Consider the following 23914-nt stretch of genomic DNA (forward strand, 5'->3'; position numbering starts at 1 on the left):
CCCCCTAGTGCGATACCAAACCTATGGATCAACATCCTTCCCATAGGTCTTGCTAATAAGGTAAAGTCCGGAATGCAGACACGGCTTCCGTGCATCAATTGGACGTTCGGCCAACCCGACTACCGGGACACATCTCCATTACCATCCACGGTCCCCGTTGGCTCACAGAGAACCACAATTAACCGAATCAAACTAATATATTATAAATATACAAACTAATATATTAGTAATCTAATATTTATGCTTAAATTTTATTTTAAATATTTTAAATTTACTTGTTGATTATCATGAAAGAAATTTTTTTAATTACTTTAAAGTTTTAAATTATACTTTTGGTTTGAATCATTGGATATTGGTCTAAAAATTGGTTATTTGAATTTCAATTAATCGTTTAAAAAGGTTTAGTTTTGGTTCACATTTTTTTAATGAACCAAAACTTTAGTTCAACTGGTTCGGTTAATTGAACCATACCCATCCTTATTTTTACCATATAAAATTAAATTGCTTAAATTTGGAGATGGACATATGTTTGTGCTATGAAATTGGATAAACCAAAAGAACAACATAAATGGTAAAAAAAATAAAAAATCAACAAATAGAATATACAGAAACATAACTAAAAAAAAAAAAAAAGCAACTTGAACTTAAAATTGAAATTAAAATATTGTAGTTGGACTTGGATATCCGGCCCATAACAGGATCCGAATGAATAAAAAGGCCGAAATGGTCCAATACTGCGCCCAATAACAACCCGAAGATCCACTGTCCACTGGATCACCCGGAACCGACCCAAAAATTCAAAACCCCTGTCCCCATTCCTCACGCTCTCTCTCTCTCTCTCTCTCTCTCTCTCCTACCTGCGAAATCGCGCAAGCACAAGCTTTTTCCCAATCCGAAACCCCTGGGCGTGCACAGGGACTTGATGCCATGGAAGCTGTACTTGTCGACTGTGTGCAGAGGAGTATTCGCCACTTGATGTACCGCAACGCCATTTTCGTTTGCGAACGCCTTTGTGCGGAGTTCCCCTCCGAGGTATCTCCAAATTCTCAGCGTTAATAATCGAGATTCGTATCGAGTCATTCTGTTGTAATTCAAATACTTGGTCTTTTTACTGTGAATCTCGTAATTTTGATGCACGTGCCATAGTTTGTGTTTGCGGCTCCGTTTATGGGGTTCTATGTTCGTTCGCAGTATCTGCATTTAATTTATGCTATATCAGTCACTTTTAGTGTCTTTTCTGATGGAATTTTATTTTATTTATGCTCGTTTTGCTTTAGAGTTAACATCTTTGTTTATGTTAGTAGGTGAGGGTGAATTCATTATACAACATTTCAGCCTGTAATTTACTTTAGAACCTGAGTATGTGCGTTCTTCTTGTTTTTTTCATTTATTCAGAGGAAACTTTATCAGGGTTGGGATGGCAAACACACTAGAGAATCTTTATGGGTGTGGTTTACTCTATAATCTTGATTGCAACTTTCTTCTATAGCATAAAACTGGACTAACTGGTGTTATTTTTTAGAGATGAGAGAACAGAGTAGTTTTCAGGATTTTTGAAAATATAGCCAAATCAATTGGTGCCCAGTACAGTTTTGATGTTTGCTGAACTCATTGCTCAAGATGATATCATAGATTCATATTTGTTTTATGTTGGTTTTGTATGCAGTGCAAACATAGTTTTTTTTTCTTTTCTTTTCTTTTCTTTTTGTTGTTTAATGACAAATTTTGCTCAATTTTAGAAAGTTTTCAAGATATGCTAGAAACTTTTCTTCTTTTATTGGTTTTTCAGGGGTGTAGTTCCCACTGCTAGAAGAGTATGAAATCTTAGAAATGTAGTAAGTTCAGTTCGAGTACATGTCAAATAAGAACATCAGTGGACTTTTTGTTCAAAAAAAAGGGAAAAAAAGAAACATTAGTGGACTAACTTGTCAAAATTCAAACTTTAGAAGATCTAGAGAAGTAGATGGCGAGTTAATGCTCTGACACATGTATAACTTCTACTACCATGTGCAAGTTCACCTATTGCACTGCTACTTCATTGTATTTGCTTTGCAAAATTCTGTGTACTCTGCATCTGTAAGATGCTTTACATCATGAACTCACTTTTAGGGGACATTCCTTTGATCATGAATGGTCTAAATAGAGGCTACATCTAAATTGTTTCACTAAATAAGTGAATCACATTACAGATTTTGGTGGCAGCTCTTAGTTTCCCTGAAAATGAGACATATTCCCATGTTTGATTTGACAAGAGGGAAAATTTAGAATTCACTATTCCCTGAAAATGAGGCATATTCTCACTTTTAGGGGATGTTCCTTTGATCATGAATGGTCTAAATAGAGGCTACATCTAAATTGATTCACTAAATAAGTGAATCACATTACAGATTTTGGCGGCAGCTCTTAGTTTCCCTGAAAATGAGACATATTCCCATGTTTGATTCGACAAGAGGGAAAATTTAGAATTCACTATTCCATTTTTGTCCTTCGAAAAATGACAAAAAAGTCCAACACCAAACCCTATCTTGCTCCCACAATCCATGATACACATAAGAGGCTACACTACAGCTGCCCATCCAGCACCCTCTCTGGCAATCTCCTCCAGAGACAACATGCACTAGCTTCTTACTTCTTCTGTCTTTAACAATTCCTCTGCCATGCATTGATTTTTCTTATTTGTTTGTGGCTTATTGAAGTTCTAATTAGTTTTTCAAATCACCTGTCCCTATGAAAGTATTGCACCGTCTATTCTTACTGATACGAAGAAACCATCCACCTCCAATCCTCACCCTAACATGATTTTGGAGATGGCTTCATTGCTTCTCAACGGCTCAACCACAAAAATAAACAAAGAAATTAATAAGAACCTTTCAATTTTAAAAGTAAAAAAAAAGATTAATATATGTGTGTGTGTGTGTGTGTGTGTAGGCTGGAGTAATGTTGATGATCAATCACTTGAAATATTTGTAAAATTTAAAATAATAACTTTATTTTTTTCTAACAAGAAATTATGTTGCTGTTGATTTATAATTATTGAATAAATATATGACAAAAAATATTACTCGTATTAAATTAAAAACGTTTTAGGCAATTACCTCGTAATTTTACCAAATAGATATACTCTATACAGTTCAGAGGGTTAAAATTGAGAAATAACACATATTTAGACATTAAATACCAAACAGTTAAAATAATTCAGTATACAGCAGTTGGTTCAAGCTGTTCAAGTTAAATTCAGAGCTATTGCATACCGGCTGCAGCCCTTGCTCCCTGCTAAGGCAATTGCAGCTGCTCCAGCACCTATCCATTTGGCACACTTTTAACAACATCCAATTTGGAGTGAAATTTTGGATCTCCCGTTCTAGAAAGGAAGGCCGAAATGAGAAAGAGATTCTTTCCTGAGAGCTTTTTTTTTTTTTTTGATAACAAGAAAGAGAAAGAGAGGGAATATACAAACTAGGCAAGGATAGTTTCCTAAGAGATTTTCAATTCAGTGTTGAGCACTTAATACTTAATTTCTTTTGTTAGTTTCTAACTTTTATGTGCTTTTGTTCCTCATTGACTCTTTATACTCTCTTTGCTTTGAGCATGAATCCCTCCTCTTCCTTCATTTTGTTTTTATTTAATTTACTTGAATCTCAACAATTAACAATACAGGTGAACTTGCAATTATTAGCTGGCTGTTACCTGCACAACAATCAGGCTTACTCTGCATACCATATTTTAAAAGGTATTTGCACCGTGTTTCTTCTCCCGTCAATTAATCTGACTATTCAAATTATAGAATCTTGAATCATAAGGTTTATTTCCTGTTTAATCGTACGTGAGTTGATACTTATTTATAAATATCTCTCCCTTTTTTCCTGTTATCTGAAGGAACACAAATGGCTCAATCCCGCTACTTATATGCACTATCATGCTTTCAGATGGATCTTCTTATTGAAGCTGAAACAGCATTATGTCCTGCCAATGAGCCTGCTGCAGAGGTGACCAATAATGTTTTACACAGATAGCGCAAAATTGGCTATATCAAATAACTGAAGTTCTTACAATTTAAACTTCACTTGCAGCTTCTTTATTCTACACAAGTTACAATGAGTAGTGTTATTTAGTTTTGATTGTTCTATACTTGATTTTAAATAACTCTTATGCTGTGTTCTTAGTTTTCTAGTTACATGCTTTTCATAATGAGGGTGCATCATTGTTGTTGTTTTGTCATTTTTATGCAGATTCCAAATGGTGCTGCTGGTCATTACCTTCTTGGGCTTATTTACAGGTGACCCTCATATTTTTATCAAATATTTTTCATGGAAATCCCCTCAGTTTTAGTATGTTATACTCAGCTAGATATAAATAGCTGCCAAAAATTAGACCAGCTTTTGACTAGTTACTCTTAAGTACTGCTATGTTGATAGAAGTGCTGGTAAAACTTATTTCTCTTCCTTTTAGGCCGTGCACAATTTAAAATTGAACCCAAAGAATGTGAAACATCTTATGGATAAGGACCTATATAACTAGAACAAGGATTTGTGTTTAATTTGGTTTCAGTGACAACAATTTACCCATCTCATATAATTTTTAACATTTCAATGTGTCATCTGTTGGGATCTATCATTTTCAGGTATACTGATAGAAGGAAGAGTGCTGTTCATCACTTTAAGCAGGCTTTGTTGATAGATCCTTTAATGTGGGCTGCTTATGAGGAGCTGTGTTTATTAGGTCGGTACAAAGGGTCTCTAGATGATCCCAAATTCTCTCTTGAGTCACTCATAGCATATGCTTATGAGAATCTTTAAATGCTGCCTGTTCATTATATTTTTAATGTTTTTTTTGGCACAAATTTCAAGCTACTTTGGTTTGGATAGCATATTTATTGAGTTGAATTCTTTTTTATCTATGTCTTGAATTCAGTTTAATTTTACCAGCAATACTACTTGGATCACTCAACAATTTAGTTTTCTTCTGTTAATACATTATTTTGCAAATCCAACATGAATTCATCAGCATCCCTGGTGTCGTTCTGCTTGTTTCTTTCAGGGATAGCTTTTTCCATGGTAGGCCAAATGATATTCATAAGATAAGCAATGTGATCTTTTTAGGGGCGTTTGATCTGCAGAATCAAGGATTCTGCTGAAGTTTGACACCACTGGAATATTAAATTTCTGGAATCAGATTTCTGTCAATGTAGGGTTCCTATGTTTGGTCAGTAATATTCCCATCACATTATCAGGAATTTAGCCTTTTGACTCCATTCATTGCACTTGTGTGTTATCCGACCTTTGGAGTGGGCACCAGTCACCAAGGGGGTGCCCATATACAAACAAGAAAAGAGAGACGACAAAAAAGTGGATCGGCAGTGTGACAGTGTATCCAAGAGATCAAACATTAGATGTGTGTCCAGCAGGTACTGCCGACTAAACCAGCTTGAAAGTAAGTCATCTATCCTTGAGGATTGTGGGAGAAGTAGATGTTCCTTCAAAAGCTCTAGCATTTCTCTCTCCACAAAAGCCCAAAAAGTAGTAAGAGGAATCAAAGATAAGGCTTTTTTTCTTTCTATTCGAAGAAGTACCCTTCCAAGCTCTCATTTCCTTTCCCACAGATTCGGCAGTGATTCATGCTGCCTGGAAAGAGCAGTGGCCAGATTGCAGAAAATTCTGGTCTTGAGGCAGTGGAGCAGTAAGTCATCTGTTAATCTATGGCAATCACATTGGTAATCAAACACCTTGAATCCTATTTTTTAATTGTGAGCCTAATGCAGGCCTATTTAACATTCCTATAATGTTGCAGTAATTTTGTGAACATTCAGTGAGCTAATTCCCCCGAAGTTCAATCTTCGTTGCTTGTCTGTAGTGGTTAGAATTTATTTGATAGTTGAGGGATGTTCTGGTTGTTTCACTTTCCATCTGTCCCATATATCTTTAGTTGGACTTTTGCCATTTGACCAGTGAGATAGCGCTGGTGGAGTTGGCTTCGCGGCTGTGTAGATGAGAATGAGGAGGAGGATGATAAGATCTATTTCAGCACAAACATTTCTTTTCTATAATGCGCAATCTTATCTGCTTGGTTTTTAATATTAGCTTCCTACTAGTATTTATTTATTTTTTTATCTTGAGATAGTGCTAGAAAAGAACATCCAACTTTGATTAAGGTGGTTATGTGTGAGGGGACATGAATCCAGTGAGAGGTTATGTTGGCACCATTGACTACTTAACTCCATTGCCAATTTTGAATTTGGATTGAAGAAATCTTGCATCCCTCATTGCTTCAATATTCTTCGATTGTTTTTTCTTTAGCAGCATTGAATTTTCGGTGCCAAAGGGTACTTAAGGTAGTATTTCCAGTCAATCAGTTGTCATTGCCCTTAAGTTTCAGCCACAGGTGAGATCTTCTCCTCTCTTGTTATTTCCTTTTTATTAGTATTGTTATGATATATATATATATATATATATATATATATATATTTCAATTGTTGGTTAGCAGAGTAGATTTTGTGTTTATGATCTGTAGACTCAACATATGCATTTTTGTGTTTTCCATTTGAAAAAATCTTGCAGTATGCAAAGTTTCTCAAAAAGTACTATGGCACGAGTTTTTTGAATTTTAGTCTAGCTTGGATTCACACGCCAAAATTGTATGCTTTAGATTTTAAAATGCATTGTGTTTGTGTGATTTTCACTAGTTGTAGGGTGTGTTTTAGGAAATTGTTTATGCGAACTAAATTTGCTTTTAAAAAAAAAAACTTGGTACTTGTACTTCGCCTGTGTTAGTGTAGCACACATTATCTTATACACACGGCCCGTCCCATGCCCGGATAAAGGAGTAGGGTTGTGTTAGGTAGCTTACAATCAGTGTAAAACTTTGCTAGATCTTTATTATCATGAATTCTTACCAAATCCACCTAGGCCAAGGGAATAAACCAGGTCAATATAGAAGGGAGAGGGCTAAGAAGTAATAAATTGGCATAAGAAACCAGGATTATATTAGCAATTTGGAATATAGGGACTCTTATGGGCAAAAGTATGGAAATAGTGGAAATTATGCTTAAAAGGAAAATTAACTTAATTTGTCTTCAAGAGACGAGAGACGAAATGGGTAGGGGAGAAAGAGAAATTGAAAAATTAGTATTTAAACTTTGGCATACTAGAAAAGAGAAACATAAATGGGGGTGGGAATTATTTGTAGACAAAGACTTAAAAGATAATGTAGTAGATGTTAAAAGAACAAGGGATAAGATCATTAAAATCAGGATAACTTTTGGCCTAGAGACAGTGAATGCTATTAGTGTGTATGCTTCCTAAACGGGCTTAGCTGAAAATCTTAAAAGACAATTTTGGGAAGATTTGGATATTATTTCAGAAAGGATACCAATATCTGAAAAGACATTCATAGGAGCTGATTTGAATGGACAAATTGGGAAGGAAAATATAGGCTATGGAAGGATACATGGAGGCCTTGAATATGGAGATAAAAATGAGGCTGGTGATGCAATTTTAGATTTTGCCATGTTTTACGATTTGGTTATATTGAATAATAACTTTCAAGAGTGGGCATAATAAAAACCAAATAGATTTCTTTTTGAGTAAGAATGGAGATGGTCTATGTTGTAAGGATTGTAAAGTTATCTTAGGTGAAAGTTTGGTTACACAACATAGGGTCCTAGTATTAGATATACATATTACAAAATGGAAATGAAAGAGTAACATGAATCAACACAAGAGGACTAGATGGTGGAGCTTGAAGGGAGATAATATAGTAAAAGCAAAAGATAAAATTACCAAAGAGTGTGATTGGATAGTAGGAGGTAAGGTTGATGCAAATACTGTTTGGAATGAAATGGCTAACTCTATTGTAAGGATAACAACAACAACAACAACAACAAAACCAAGCCTTAGTCCCACTAAGTGGGGTCGGAACTCTATTGTAAGGATCGCAAAAGAAATTTTAGGTGAGTCCAAGTAAGATACGCGGGTAGTAAAGAAAGTTGTTGGTGGGATCAAGAAGTCCAAGAAGCCATTTAGGCAAAAGGAAATTGGTATAAAATATGACAAAGTTGTAGAAATATAGAAAATCTTGAAAAGTACAAAGAGGCAAGAAAAAATGCAAAAAAGACTATTAGTAAAGTTAGATATAGAGCTTATGATACTTTATATGCTAGACTAAATACAAAGGGAGAAAGAGATACTTATAAACTTGCTAGAGTTAGAGAAAGGAAATGCAAAGATTTAGGTGATGTGAAATGTATAAGGGACGAGAATGATAATGTCTTAACTAGAGAAGAAGAAATAAAAGAAAGGTGGCAAAGATACTTTTATAAGTTATAAGTTGTTTAATTAAAGCTACAAAAAAAGATTGAACTTGGAAATGACAAATGAGGAGAATACTAAAAATAGAGATTTATTTGCAAACTTAGAGTTCTTGAAGTTAAGATGACATTAAAAAAAATGAATAGTGGGAAATTTATATGACTAGATAACATACCAATTGAAGTTTGGAAATGTTTAGGGGATAAAGGAAGTATTTGGTTAACCAATAATTTTCAACATTATTATAAAATCCATGAAAATGCCAAAAGAATGGAGGAAAAACATGTTAATATATTTATACAAAACAAAGGCAACATTCAAAATCGTAATAACTATCGTGGAATTTAGATTATGAGTAATACGATTAAATTATGGAAAAGGGTAATTGAACAAAGAATAATACTAGAAATGAAGATTTTAGAGAATCAATTTGGTTTTCTGACTGGGAGATCAACAACAAAAGCTATTTATCTTTTACGAAGATTAATGAGAAAGTTTATGGAAAAGAAGAGAGACTTGCATATGGTTTTTATTGACCTAGAGAAAGCATATGATAGAGTACCTAGGGAAGTTCTTCGGTAGGTTTTAGAAAAGAAGGGGGTTTGCAGTAGATATGCTTAGATTATTAAGGATATGTATGATGGAGTAGTGACTAGCATTAGAATTGTTGGAGGGGAATTTAGAGATTTTCTAATCACAATAGGTATACATCAAGGTTCTACTTTGAGTCCTTATCTTTTTTACTTAGTGATTAATGAACTTACTAGGAATACCCAAAACAAGATCCCTTGTTATATGTTATTTACAAATGATATTGTTGATTGATGAAAGTAGGAACGGAGTAGAATCTAGGTTAGAAATTTGGAGAACTGCATTAGAGTCCAAAGGTTTTAGGATAAATAGGAATAAGATAGTATATATGAAGTGTAATTTCAGTAATGTAAGGAGTAGTGGAGAGAAGATTACACTTGATAATCAAGAAATTAACAGCACTAATAGATTTTTATATCTTGGATTTGTTATGCAAGCGGAAGGGAAATTGAAGAAGATGTAATACATAGAATTAAAGTAGGTTAGGTAAAATGGAGGAGTATGTCAGGCGTGTTATGTGATCATAGAATATCCTTGAAATTAAAAGGAAAGTTTTATAAGACGACTATAAGGCCGACTATTCTTTATGGTTTAGAATGTTTGACAGCTAAAAAACAACATGTACAAAAAGTAAAAGTTTCCGAAATGCGAATGTTAAGGTGGATAAGTGGTATAACATTAAAAGATAAACTAAGGAATGAACATATACGCAATAATTTAGGCATAGGATCGGCTAAAGACAAGATAAGGGAGGCTCCACTTAGATGATTTGGGCATTTGAAAATAGTCCTAGTAGAGCACTTGTAAGGAGGAGTGAGTTAGTTATTGTTTCTGGCATGAAAATGGGTAGGGATAGACCTAAAGTAACTTGGAATGAGGTAGTGAGGAAGGATTTAATAATCCTTAATCTAGTAGAATAAAGTGCTTTCGATCGGGTGAATTGTAGAAAAAGAATTCATGTAGCTGACCCACTAGTGGGACTTAAGGCTTGTTGTTGTTGTTGTTCCTGCTAGTTTTGAGCTTCTCACTTTCCATTTGTCCTCTGTATCTTTATTTGCACTTTTGCCATTTGACTAATGAGGAGGAGAATGATAAAATCTATTTCAGCACAAGTATTTCTTTTCTATAATGCACAATCTTATCCTTTTGGTTTTTAATAGTAGTTTCCTGCTAGTTTTGAGCTTCTTGTATGTTGTATGCTGTTGCTTTTGAGCACTTATGTTTCATTTATGCCTGATGAGTTATATCCTGGCAACTAATTTTAGAAACTTAAGTTTCTGTAACTAAAAATGCATTCGTATTTTTTATGCACCTTACATGGTACCAAGGATCTACTAGAGACCATCTCATTGCAGCTCTAATCATTTGTTCTGTCTGGCACTTGAATCTGGTGATCATTTTTTAGTTTATTTGAACTAAAATATCTTTTTCAGTTCTGTTTTTAGCCATTAGCCATGATAGTTTCCTTTCTCACAGGTCTTCTTTTAATGTTATAGGTCAAGCTGAGGAAGCAAGTGAGGTTTTCAGTGAAGCTGCTGCTCTTTGCATTCAAAAGCAGCACTTAAGTCATGGATTGGCTTCTCAACAATTGCAGACATCCAGTGAGGATTGTAATTCAGTTTCTGTTAGAACCTCTAGCTCTGGGGATGTCAGTCCAAGGCAGTTAAAACATATGCATGGTAATAATCTGAGAGATATTCCTGGCAATTATCATCGAGCTACTACATCGGGAGGAGCTGCTGTTCAGCCCATAAATGGTGGTTCCTCCAATATATCATTCTATAATACTCCCTCACCCATGGCTGCACAGGTATGACTCACATTTGCTTATATTTCCTGTCTGACTTTACCCACATGTTATTTTCTGCCTTTGGGTTGTCATCCTTTTGACATTAGTATATGTGCTAATCTTGAACCTAAGGCAAATCAGTATGTTCCCATTTTTGTGGAAGAACTGACAGCTTAGTTTTGAGGATAACCTTGTTTTTTATTGATTGGCAAATGAACTTTATTTTTATTTTTAATTTTTCCAAACTGTAAAACTGAAAAGCTGATTCCAATTGTGGGGGTTGCTGTAGGCAATGAAGTAGAGTCTCTGTTCTAACAAATTTTTTGTTAAGAAAAACATATACTAAATAAAATTTACAATGCTGTCATAATTGGAACTATATCCCCCTCCCGTTTCCTGAAAAATTGGAATTTGGAGCCCTCTCTCCTAACACTTGGTAAGAGGAACTTCGGTACTCCCATCTCCACCCCTTCAAAATCTTTATTAGCCTTTTGAAACAATCCAGAAATAGTGAGAGAATTGATGACCAAATCTTCTCCTTGCCCTTCCTCCAAAGGAACCTTTGCCATGCACAAAGTTCAACCTTCAGGAGACAATACCCAACAAACATCTGTAAGAAATATGTCAAATTCTGTAGAACCCTAACAAACAGACAATGAAGGGGAAGATGGCTAACTGATCCTTCATCCTTCTTGCACAGAGATCATTAAAATGCCACACCCTGTCCATAAGGCTCCTGCGCCATGTTGGTTTTGGGGAGTTCATGATGCACACTGCCTTACATCTAATTGGAGAGGCCATTTATGCGACTTGAGCATGTGATCTTGTGGGCATTTTTTTTCGTGGGTTAGTTCTAGCTAAAGCACTCCTAGCCATGGTAGTCAAAGGTGTGCTTGGTGAGAGGGTGACTGAGGTGATGAGGTCTGCCCTTCATAAGGGTTGATATGAGGAGTCTTCAAAGGGCGGACCTAAGAATGAGGCCCTGTGAGGCGTGGCTCGTGACATTTTTGTTATATACTTCGTTTTTTTCCCTTCTTTAAATCTTGGTCATCTGATTTGTGTGTGTGTGTGTGTACAAAAGAAGGTGAACCACACTGGATAACATCTTATTTTATCTTGCATTTAATGTCTCTCCACTCTTAGTCATTCTCTTGAAAAGAAAAATTCTCAGCATCCCATGAGACAGGTAGAGCTGCAATCTAAGGCCAATCCTAGATTCCCAAGGCCAGCACTCAAGCTTCAATGAGGCCAAATCTCATCGTTTCTTCTTCTTCTTCTTTTTCTTGATTGACCAAAATCACTGATTCTTCTATGGTCCCCTGTTCTCAGTCAGAGCTTCTGCGACCCCCCCTTTTTTATTTATTTAATTTTCTGTTATTTTGGAATTTCTGCTATTTTTTTTTCCTGAAATTTCTGCTCTGCTGCTTTTTGTCTTATTTTATTTGTCCGGCCTGCTCTGCTGCTCTCAATAAAAGGTCTCAGCCCACCTCCCCTCAATGTTTTTTTCCTTCGCTGCCTATTTTTGGGAAACTTTCCCCTTTTTCGTAAAGTTTCTGCTCTGCTGCTCTTCTCGTATGTGTACATATCCTTAGGGGTGTACAAAAATTACTGAAAAACTGGGAACTAGACCGAAACCGAACCATTTCACATTTTGGTTTGGTATTTCAGTTTCGGTTTTCGGTTTTGGTATTTAATTTTTTTAAAATTTGGTTTTCAGTTTTGGTTTAGAAATAAACCGAACCAAAAAAACTGAAACACATATGTATCATTTAAATTATATATATATATATATATATATATGTATGTGTGTATATATATATATAATTCTATTTTATCTTCCTTTTATCATTTATTTTTCAGTTCTGTAAATAATTATTAATTAAAAATTATTGCATTCTAATTTAATATATTAAGTCTTCTGCTTTAAAATTATTACATTTCCAAATATTGGTTTTAAATGCACTGCAGTGGAAACATTTCTATGGGAAAGGGGGTTTATACAGTTGTAGAGGAGACCCAGGAAGATTTCATCTTCCGATGTGGGAATGGGAATTGGGAAGTTGAAGTGGGGGAGAGAGGAGAGTGCTGCATGCTTGGGACTAGGGAGATGTTTCTCCCTCATCGGAAGTTCCGTAAAATGTCAGCCTTTGGGTTTACTTTAAAAGTCAATGCCTGCGAAGGGCTTCATTAGATAACCGCATTTACCATTTCAGAAAAAACCAAGGGTGTTGGTCTGGTATTGGTTTGCAATTTTGATCAACTGATTTTCTTGGTTCGGTTTTCTGTTTAGCCTAAAACCGAACTGAAGGGAACCGATTACACCCCTACATATCTATCTGTTGTTGTGGAAGAACCTTAGGGACTGTTTGGTATCATTTATAGTTTCTGTTTTATGTTTCATTTGTGCATAGAATGAATAATTGGATCAATGATTATTTGATTCTTTATTCAACTTGGAATCGATTAACAACACTTCTTTCATTTTTTATCTAAAAAAATACAGATTCGCTACTTTATTTTATTTTATTTACTTATTTATTTATTATTTATTATTTTCTTATTTTTCCCTCTCTTCTCCCTTCCATCATTCCTGAGGAAACAGATTGTGGAAACGCATTTGTTCATGTGACTAATTTTTTTGTTTTCTGTTATTCTGTTTAAAAAAATAAAATGAAGGGGCTGTCTCTTGCTCGCTCTCTCTTTCTCTCTCTCTCTCTCTCACAAGCACTACCGTGGTTTTGATAGCAGCAAGCGGGGCTAAAGTGATCGATTTAGATAAAAGGAAAGACCTCCAATCTGAGATTGCATAAGGAGGCGGAGACCCGTTTCTGTTCGTGCTTGATAATAAGATGTCTTGTAATAGGTGGGTTAAATTCTCGAAAAGAGGTAGTTTTTTGGTTTGTTGATGGTTTATCAGCTTTGATTCGGTTGGAAAGGTGTTCTAGAAGTGTTTGCATGGGAAATCTACAATACTGAATGTTGATTAGGTGGACGAGGGTGGGGAACGTGTTCTAAAAGATGAATGTTGTTTATTCGTGGTGGTGTAAAAGGGTTTGGGTGGCACGAAGCTTTGCAGTTTATCTCTGCAAATTTGCAGAGGAGTTTTGTCTTGATTTTGGAGGCATAGGTGATGCAAGCCCTTTGGCTCCTAGTCTTGGAGTCAGGTGATAGAAGGGAAGAAAGGAGAAGGATAAGGTTGTGCAAGTCGAAATCAACCAGAAAAGAGATGTGCCTTTGATATAGGGGTGAGCTGCAATCGAAGGAATTCGGGGTGGTCGTTACCAGAAAGCATTGCAGCTTGATTGGAGTTGAACGTTCATACTGTTAAGGCATCTAGGGTTCCGGATGACCTGTGATTCTAGCAGAGGCGGCTAGGATTGCACTCAGGGATGAGGGGGCTAAGAATTTTGGGCCAGGTCATCTGCTCCTCATTTTAACTAAGTTGAGAAAGGAGCCTGTTTTTTTAGCTAAGCTGGGCCACTTAATGGAACACGCCCCTCGTTTAGATAATAATGCTTTGGGAGTTCTTTGGATTAAAAAATGGTTCTTCTCGTCTGGGTCTTTTGCAGTTGGGCCTTGTCTCTAAACAGGCCCATTTTAAGGATAACGGCTACCAGGCCGCTTCACTGTTTGATCCTGTTAATGAGCAGACCCAATTTCCTAGCCATAACTCGTAGAAGCAGATACAGGGAAGGTGGATTTTCATACATCTGTTAATGAAATCCAAAGCCTTTCTCCGGTTCTCAAAGGCATGCGTGGAACAGATCAAGGTTGGGATCATAATCAGGACGATATTAGATTGTTTCTGAAACTGGGTCATGGTGAAAATGATGATAAAAACAAAAGTGCCAGATTGGTTGATGATTCTGGTTTTGCAGAGGGATTAGAGCCTGGTGTCACCAAGAATAATAGAGAAGAAGTTGGTTTGGGGAGGAAACCTGATGTATCAGGTTTTAAGTCTGAAAAATCTAATGGTCCTAAGGTTTACGCTTGTCGGAAGGCTGCTCTGATGGGGGCAGAAATGAGGAAGTTATATGAAAAGAAGAGAGAGCATTCTGGTGAGATGTAGCATAGAGCCACAGATTTCAAGGAGTGATAAAAAGGAGAGTTATGGTTGTCATATATATATATATATATATATGATGCTAAAATGAAAGGTATATCTAGTGATAGGGCTAACAAAGCAAAGGAGGCTAAGGAATAGAGAGACCTTTCAGATAATGATAGTGATGACATTTGTGAGTTTGAATGTGATGGGGTGTTGCTGTTGGATGAGTTTCAGGAATCATATGGATATGTTATGATTCCTGTGATGTGCTTGGGGATTTATAATATTATCCATCTCTGTTGGAAGGATTGGAGAGGATTTCTATGTTTGAAAACAATGCATTGGTTAATAAACTGCAGTGGAAGGATGGAATTCTACCTGAGATTCCTCAGAAGGATTAGAAGCTCAAGATCTTATGGATAAAATGGATTTAAAGATGTGTGAACCTAGAGGAAATGAAGTGTGCTTTGATGGGGGTAAAAGCAAAGTGAAGAAGGGTCAGAGTTAGCAAACTTGAGGTGTTCGGTGAATCATGATGAAAGGGGATTGAAAAGGGTTTTCTTGGTTATCGTATTTATATTCACATTTATATATTTTTTTTGGGAGACTTCCTGTCCCCTTTGGATGTAATATCTCTTTCTCAATCTAATATACCTTTTTTTTTTTGTAATGATTTTCAGTAGTTTTTGACAACTTATTGCCTCAGTTTTTTAACATCTGGAATTGTTTTTTTTTTTTGGGATAGAAAAAGAATTGCACTAACAAGAGAGAAGAATTTACAATGATTGGAAGATAAGAGATCCTCCTAAAGAAACAAAAAACAAAAGAGATCACATCTAGAATTGAATTTTGTGGATCAAATCATTTTATACATATTTTTTAATTAATATTGCGATAAAAATATCCATGAAAATTCTATTTTTTTTACAAAGCAATAAAAATACATTAAAAAATATTTTAGTTATTTTTCTATAGTGTTAAAAAATGAGTTTAAATAATTTAAATGATTTCTATTTTTTATAATATTTTGAATTTGTACTTTTTTTTGTAAAGTAATCATATTTTTTAATTGTTATTTGATTTTATCATAAAAGGTGCATTTGGTCAATGAAGTTTTTAATTTGTTTTTAGTTTTAGAAATATTAACCAAACAGCTTGCTGGTTTTTGATTTTTTAATTTTTGTTTCTGTTTTTTGTTTGTTTTTGGTTTTCATTTCTTGTTTTTGTTTCCATAATTTTTTGGCAGTGATATGAAATGATCCTGCAGTTTTTGGTCCTTAGCATGACGCCCCATTGATTTGCTAATATGTTTGCTCCTCTCTGCCAGTCTGTTTAGTCATTCTATTTAAAATTGTAATCGTGATCGATTTCAACACAATTGATTGTGTATTTTTCTTTGTTTAGAAAATATGCAATGTTTAGGGTACTGGCTTGATTAAACAACTATTCTGGATCCATTCTTTAACCCTGTCTTTTATTATTTTTCACTTAAAAAAAATAATATAAAATCAGGACAGATTGCTTATGAATTTTTTGGTATTGATTCTTCAACATATTGTTGGTTATTTTTTGGATGTCCTCTGGGTTCTGTTCTCGAGCCATAGATCACACTTGCTTTTAGTTTAAAATTCCTTTTCATTTGAGTTTAATGATTTGGAGGTTTTGGATTCTTCATATCTTGCAGCTGTCAGCTGTTGCTCCACCACCTCTGTGTAGAAACATGCAGCCAAACCTGAACACTTCTAATGCTGAAGGCTCTCCAAGATCAACAGTAAATTCTACCATTCAAGCCCCACGGCGAAAATTTGTGGATGAAGGAAAATTGAGAAAGGTTATAAATTTCTGTTTTCATTATTGTTTTTTAGGATTAATGATCGGTAAAAATGTGAACCCTTAGGTTAGATTCGCGGAGCGTTATTTCTAGGAACATAATTGTAATAGTATAAGGATTTGATATCTTACAAAAGAAAATTGTTGTCATCATAGAGCTAAGGACAATGCAAAAATTTTTATTAATCCATATCATGGAATGGACAAAGAATATTCAATCCCAAATTTCACCATGGGAATGTCTATTTCTATCCTGTTTGATGGAATAATACACACTTTTACATTGTCATTTGCTTTATGATATCCACTTTTCTTTTGTAAGCTATCAAATCCCTGTACTGTGACCATTATTTCTAAGATAAATATTTCACAAACCAAATGTAACCTTAGTTCCTTTTAACTCATGTTGTGAAACCCAAATAGACTAACTCTATGTTTGTGAGCATGGAATTTGGAACTTTTATTTGAATTTGTGTGGATTTTGACAAAATGTAGTATGACATTATATTGCGTATTTGCAAATCCATACCAATCTTAATCCAAGCCCTGAAACCCATGCTCTCAAACACTAAGTTTTGCTAGTACAATCCAATAATTGTGTTTGTTGGTGCACATGTGTATGTACGTGTGTGTGTGTGTGTATTTTGACACAAGCTGAACTATTTGCATTGATTTGTGGCAATTCATTTACTCAAGGGTGAAAGAAGGAATTTATTTGATTTTTCAACATAACAATAATTGCTTATTGAGTGTGTTCAACTGCAGGAGCAAGACTAAAACGTAGTTTTAAGACTTGATACATTTTAAACTGCTGAATATATTAATTAGGGCTCAAAATAGTAAACATCAATATGTTCTGTGAGAAACTTCTGGCACATTCATGTTGATATGAACTTCAGCGATTTGCATACAGATTAGTAATGGCGACTACATTCCCATTGAAATTGGTTTTATTGCATTTTCAGATTTCTGGGAGGCTATTTTCTGATTCTGGCCCTCGAAGAAGTTCAAGACTGGCTGAAAATGCAAGTGCAACAATGTTAGCTGGAAATGGAAATAGCTACTCTTCTAAGTATCTTGGAGGTGCAAGGTTTAGCTCTGTGACATTTCGTTCTACAATGGCTCGTAAGGGGCAGTCTTGGGCAACTGAAAGTTTAGATGAAGGTAATGAATCTTCTTCCCACCATGCTTCACTAATTGAGAAATTCTGAAAATAATGATATACTGTTAAGCAGAATGTCCTATGTTTGAATGAGTGCGCCTTTGAAGTTTGAACTGCCACGCCTTCCCCACCTATTAAAAAATAATTCCACTTATTTGGCCAATTATAGACCTTGGGGGGGGGGGGGGTTAATGTAGTAATATATAAATATATAATACATTTATGTATGTGTGTGTGTGTACAAAATTTTTCCTCTCTACAAGCTTGAGCTTTTAGAGTAACTGATTATTCCATCAAAACAATCTAAATGCAAAATATCCAAACCAGTTGTATGCTTCTATGAATTTTCCCCCCTCCTCCCTTCAATATAATGATATACGCTGGGAAACATTGATATTAGGTCATAATATGGGTACAGTACCATATGGGACATAGATGCAGAAATCTTTATATAACTCCGACATGTTATGGCGAGGGTATGTTAAATTTAATAATTAAAAAGCATACATATACATTAAAGTGTGTATTCTTTTTTTTTTTTTTTGTGGGTGGGCCTTGGATCAATGGTAAGGTTGCTCCCTTGTGACCGGTTGGTCATAGGTTCGAGTCCAAGTAAGGCTGTGAACACTGTGACAACCCTCCCTTACTCTTGCAATGTGGCGAGCGTTGTGGCCTAGGGACACCCATTTTTTTATTCTGAACTTTTTTTTTTTAAAATAAAAATGAGTGAAATGGTTATGAAGCACCTTAAATATTTCTCTTTAGTTAAACGTGTAAACTTCAAGTTGATAAATTGTCTCTGCATTGTTGTCACACATGATAACATTCATGGACCTCCAAAGCAATTCCCCATGGAGGGTATTGTTGAAAGTACAGAGGGACTTAAGCTCTACAGCCGCCTCTTTGAGTAGGTTGCTTAACAGGCCCCTATTTGACAAGATGGTACTTGAGACCCGCTCTCGTGCTTCCTAAAGGAATCTTTTATCAATGCCCTCCAATCTTTTGGCTACTAAACAAGGAATGGGAAGGGACATACGACAGACGTGGAGGTTTGAGAGGGTGCTCTGAAGAGGGTAAATCTCCCTCCTTCCAATAGGTAATTCCTTTCCCATCCAACAAGTTTCTTATCTCTCCCAATGATATGATCCCAAACTGCTTAGTCCTTCCTTTTTATACTTCGCTTTGAGAGGAAGACTGAAGTAGGTGAAGGGATAAGCTCCCAGTTTGCAGCCCAAATGCTCACAAGGAGAGGCCCATCAGTGCTACCCCCATTGGAATAATTTGGCTTTCTCTCAAATGGACTTTCAGGCTCGAGGCTACTTCAAAGCAGAGAAGAATGCAACTTAAATTTTCAGATTTGTAGAGGATCTGCCTCGCATTATACGGTTTATACCCATGTTGTCATCTGCAAAGGTGGAAGACTTCCATTTCTCTACCATTCCTCCTGAAGCTAAGACTTTTGAAGGGACCTTTTCATCATCATAATAAACATCGAGAGAGAGGATCACCTTTCCTTAATCGTTTGGAGGGATGAAAAAATATCTGAGGGGTTCCATTAATGACTGCTGAAAAATTTCATAGTAATAAGTATAGCACATTGATGGATCCATTTGCACCAAGTTCCCCAAAGGCCATTCTTTTGAGAATGTTGAGGAGAAAATCCTGACTCTTTTTATTTTTGTTCAGCAAAGAGAAACTATATTAGCAAGGCATCAAGGGGATGCAACATCAACCACTTTGAAGAGTGTTGCAAACATGAAGGACTACATAATGATCGTTAATAGTTTTCCACTAAGCCAGCTGGAGATAGCAGCAATCTATTGGTTGTTAGATTACCACTTTACCTAAAACTTAAGCTGTTAGGTTGTGGGCCAACAATGTCTATCAAGCCTGTAACCCTCGCTCACACGTGCAATCTGACAGCACGTGGAGAGAAGGATAAATAACACCCATTACAGGGAGTACAATAATATTTAAACATCACACAATAAACGCAAGCAACAAGACTAGAACTGAGGACCTCTTGGTAACCAGCTCTGATACCATGTTAGATTACCACTTTACCTAAAAGCTTAAGTTGTTAGGTTGTGGGCTAACAATGTATATCAAGCCTTTAACATTGGTCTTTGCAAGTTTGAAGTGAAGAAGTTGAATCTTTGATGGCTCTTTTATTTCTTCCAAGCACATCAAGGGGTTCAAATCCTTTCGCTTCTCATTAGTGGCTCTGATGCCTTTCCAAGCCCAAATCTCTCCTCCAACTGAATTTGCTGTAACCCACTGCTGCCCATTCAAGGAAATAGACAAATTCCACAAGTTCCTTGTCCAATGGCAGTGGATAAGAATGTGGTTGACTGATTCTACATCAGCCATACAGAGAAAACACCTATTTGTGATCGTAAGCCGTCTTTTCTGCAGATTGTTGTGGGTTAAAGTATTTCTGTGTACGAACTCCCAAGCAAAAAAGGCAACCTTTGAAGGGGCTGCCATCCTCCAAATGTGAATCCAAGGGGAGTTATTGCAATTTGTTCCCAACAATGAGAGCTTCTTGAAAAAAAATTTAATAGTGAAAACACCAATTTTATCCAAAGCCCATTTTGGTTCGTTGGGTATGTTTTGATGACGGAATTTGTTGAGAAATTTGTAAAATTTAGAGTGTGTGTGTTCCCGATCTACCATGTTCCTAGTAAAAGGAATATCTTAGAAAATACCTTGATTAGTTATTCGGAGATGATGACTGATAAAGGATTTTTTGTCACAAGCCCAGCTGTAGATGGAAGGAAAGGCAGCTCTAATATTACTATTCTCATGCGACACATCATGCCAAAAGTAAACATTGGCCCCATTCCCAACTTGAAATGTCACAAATTGGATAAAATCATCCCATCCTTTCCTAATGAATTTTCATACTCCCACTCCATAGGGTCCCCATCTATTGTGAGTTGTCCAATCATTGTGCTCAATTCCATATTAGAAACAATAATATCCCACCAAAAGTGGTATTTCTCCTTCATGAACCTCAATAACCACTTCCTAAGGAGGGCTTTATTGTAAGTGAGGAGGGATTTCAATCCCAAACCTCCCAAATAAATGGGTTGTTTGATTACTTCCCATCTAGCAAGGTGATATTTAAACTCTTCCTCTAAGCTTCCCCAAAGAAATCTTCTTTCAATTCCCTTCAATCTCCTAGCGACAGAGGCTGGTAAGGGAAGGAGAGACATGAAGTAAATTGGAAGATTTGTCAAAGTGCTTCTGATAGGAGTGAGCCTGCTTCCTTTTGGAATAAGCTTACTTTTACCAAGGTTCATTTTAATACCTGAGACGACCTTGTTGATTTAGGTGTAATCCCAAGAGGTGGGGTGAATTTGGTATTTTAAAAATTTTTTGAAACTTATTTACCAATTAATCCCTATTTCTATATTTAACTAATTAATGGCAGGGATTTGAAGCTGATTTAAATTACTATATCAATGAATTCTTTTTTACCCAATTAAGTGCATGTGGAGTTATTCAACATACACAACTAAGCTAGATATTGAAATGCGATGTGGAAAATAAAAAGATAAGGGAAGAGAGAAGGCAAACTTGATTTTACGAGGTTCAGCCAACCCGGCCTACGTCCTTGCCTTGAGCAACCCACTCAAGGATTTCACTATAATCCCTTCTCCTTAAATTGGGACGGAGCTTCCCTTACATTTGTTGCTTACAAGAGGTACAACTTTCTCCTAATCCGCTGCTCGCAAGAGATACAACTCTCTCCTAATCCGCTGCTTACAAGAGATACAACTCTCTCCTCAAACCCGTTTCACAACCGGAACCGTGATTACAATATAATCTTCAAAACATTCAATGTTGCTTCTAACAAAGCTAGTGAGTATAGTTGAAATTCTTAGCACATAATCATATGATGAAACTTGAAGCTCAGAATGTATGTAACGATATAATCGTTAATGAATGAATATGCTTTAACACACAATTTCCCTTTTTACCAAAACTCCCAAGTAATGATATAATTAAAAGCTTAGGAGAAAATTTGGATTCTAGTTCACTTTGTGAAAATGCATGAATATCTAATGTGAACTTATCAAAAATTTTATCTTGAATACTATATCAATCAAAATCAAAAAGCTTTCTTTCGAATATTCAATCACAACATAGTCTTTGTAATATCCAAATCTATGTATATATATATAATATGATTTCCAAAGATCAAAAACTGAATATAAAGTTTCCCAAAGAAAATATCCCTCAATAAAATAAATATTTATGAACACCAAGGATATTTAATCAAGTGTTTTAATATATCTAAAATATAGATCCTTTAACTGAATACACACTTGAATCAAAACTATTTAATCAATGATGAAACCCTTTATCAAGTAGTGATATTATCTAAATAATCTATATGAAAGTATACTCATGATCAATCACTCAGCTTATTTCAACAATAGATTTTGGAATGAGAAGTTCTTTGAAAAATATATATCAATCAAGCAAATCAGTTTATATGAAGAGACTCTATGAGAATAACTCTTAATGAGCAGATCGATTTACCAAACCTCAATACCAACATGAAATCAAGATGTGTATATGAAGTCCCTTTGGTTTTCTGAGTTGATTTGCCCAAGCTAGATGAGTATGAGTTGGAGTGCAGGCAATCGTATAGTAATATGTTCAAGTTTCTCAATTCTTTTTCAAAAAGATGTTCTCTTCTCTTCTCGTTGATCTTAGCTAACGTACTAGGGTTTAAATGTTCAATATATAGGTATCTTGCCCTTAGAATAGATCTCAACCGTTAGATCAAAAAATATCTCGCGAGTTCTCTTATTAAAAATTAGATTTTTAAGTTTTTCTGCAAGTTCAAACGACTGAGGTCAAATACCCAGACGACTGAAGTTCCTTAGAGCTTGAAAAAATTAACTTGGACACAGGGTCAGACGATTGAAGTTTGGGGTTCAGATAACTGAAGTGTCGGGTTCAAACGACTGAAGTCTGAGTTCAGTCTTCTGAGGTGCTTCTGCTCAGGTTCTATGTTTCACTATAAATTCTTCAGGTGACTGAACTTAATCTTCGGTCTTCTGAAGAAATTCTTCAGACGACTTAGGTTAACTTCAGTCTTCTGAAGTGGCAACTTTAGGTGACTGACCGTTGACTTCGGTCTACTGAAGTTCCTATTTGCTGAATTTTTTCTTTATATTTTGAAAAACTGCTTTGCTCTCTTTCTTGGCCCTTTTATAAAAATATTTTTCGGGGTTTTAAAAATATTTTTAAGTCCATGAAAGTCCCCTAATAATGTTCATGAAATGCATGAGTCTTAAGGTCATTCTAGGGTATATGTTGAGCCTCAAATTAAATCATTTGAAAATGTAAATACATGAGTTCTAAGTATCCATTCCCATGACGCTCTTGAACTTGTCGCTTGCATCTTCATTCTTCAACTCTTTTAGTTCCATGGATCTTGCCCAGATATATATGCTTTATTCTTTATGGCTTCCTTGACTTGTTATCCTTCTGTGCATGTTTAATATAGCTCCTGTTCACAATCTCAATGTACATATCAAATACCAAGTGATTTGTCATTATTAAAACAGGATTGGACTCATAGAGTCAACGGACCTTAAACCCTAAATGCATCGATGGTTGAGAATATGAAGGGGGTCATCTTCACAAAAAATGATAGTATAATCAGCAAAAGAAGATGAGAAACTTCTTTAAGCCTTCCATTTCTGCCTACTTTGAGACCTTTAAAGATCCCTCCTGGAGTAGCTTTCATCAACATGAGGCTAAGCACCTCCATGGCCAAAATTAACAGAAAAGGGGACAAGGGATCTCCTTATCTCAAACCTCTCGAGGAGCGAAAGAAATAAGAAGGGCAGCCATTTATGAGCATTGAGAACCTTGGGGTTTTGATGCATTAAGCAATCCAACTACACCATAGCTCCCCAAAGCCCATTTTCTTGAGGAGATAAAGAAGGAAGTTCTAGTTGACATGATCAAATGCTTTCTCCATGTCTAGTTTGCACACTATTCCCCTTTTTCCTCCTTTAGATAGGCATCCACCACCTCATTAGCAATAAGGGCAGCATCCATAATTTGTCTTCCAGCCACAAAGCATGCTGATGCTGACCAATGAATTTTAGTATTGCTTTTTTGAACCTCTTAGCTAGTACTTTGTCTATGATTTTATAAATGCT

General features: G+C 35.7%; 1 protein-coding gene across 1 annotated transcript in view; it reads left to right on the plus strand.

The window, feature by feature from the left end:
- The first annotated feature begins 782 nt into the window (after positions 1-782).
- Positions 783-23914, plus strand: part of LOC131151179 (cell division cycle protein 27 homolog B) — a 33418-nt gene continuing 10286 nt past the window's right edge. The window contains exons 1-8 of the mRNA XM_058102429.1: positions 783-1032; positions 3658-3730; positions 3877-3986; positions 4230-4276; positions 4622-4719; positions 10391-10704; positions 16416-16562; positions 17527-17725. Of these exons, the coding sequence (XP_057958412.1) occupies positions 928-1032; positions 3658-3730; positions 3877-3986; positions 4230-4276; positions 4622-4719; positions 10391-10704; positions 16416-16562; positions 17527-17725 (1093 nt within the window). The 5' untranslated portion in view covers positions 783-927. The remainder of the gene's footprint in view (positions 1033-3657; positions 3731-3876; positions 3987-4229; positions 4277-4621; positions 4720-10390; positions 10705-16415; positions 16563-17526; positions 17726-23914) is intronic.

Source organism: Malania oleifera, chromosome 1 (assembly GCF_029873635.1).
Source record: "Malania oleifera isolate guangnan ecotype guangnan chromosome 1, ASM2987363v1, whole genome shotgun sequence".
Lineage (NCBI taxonomy): Eukaryota > Viridiplantae > Streptophyta > Magnoliopsida > Santalales > Ximeniaceae > Malania > Malania oleifera.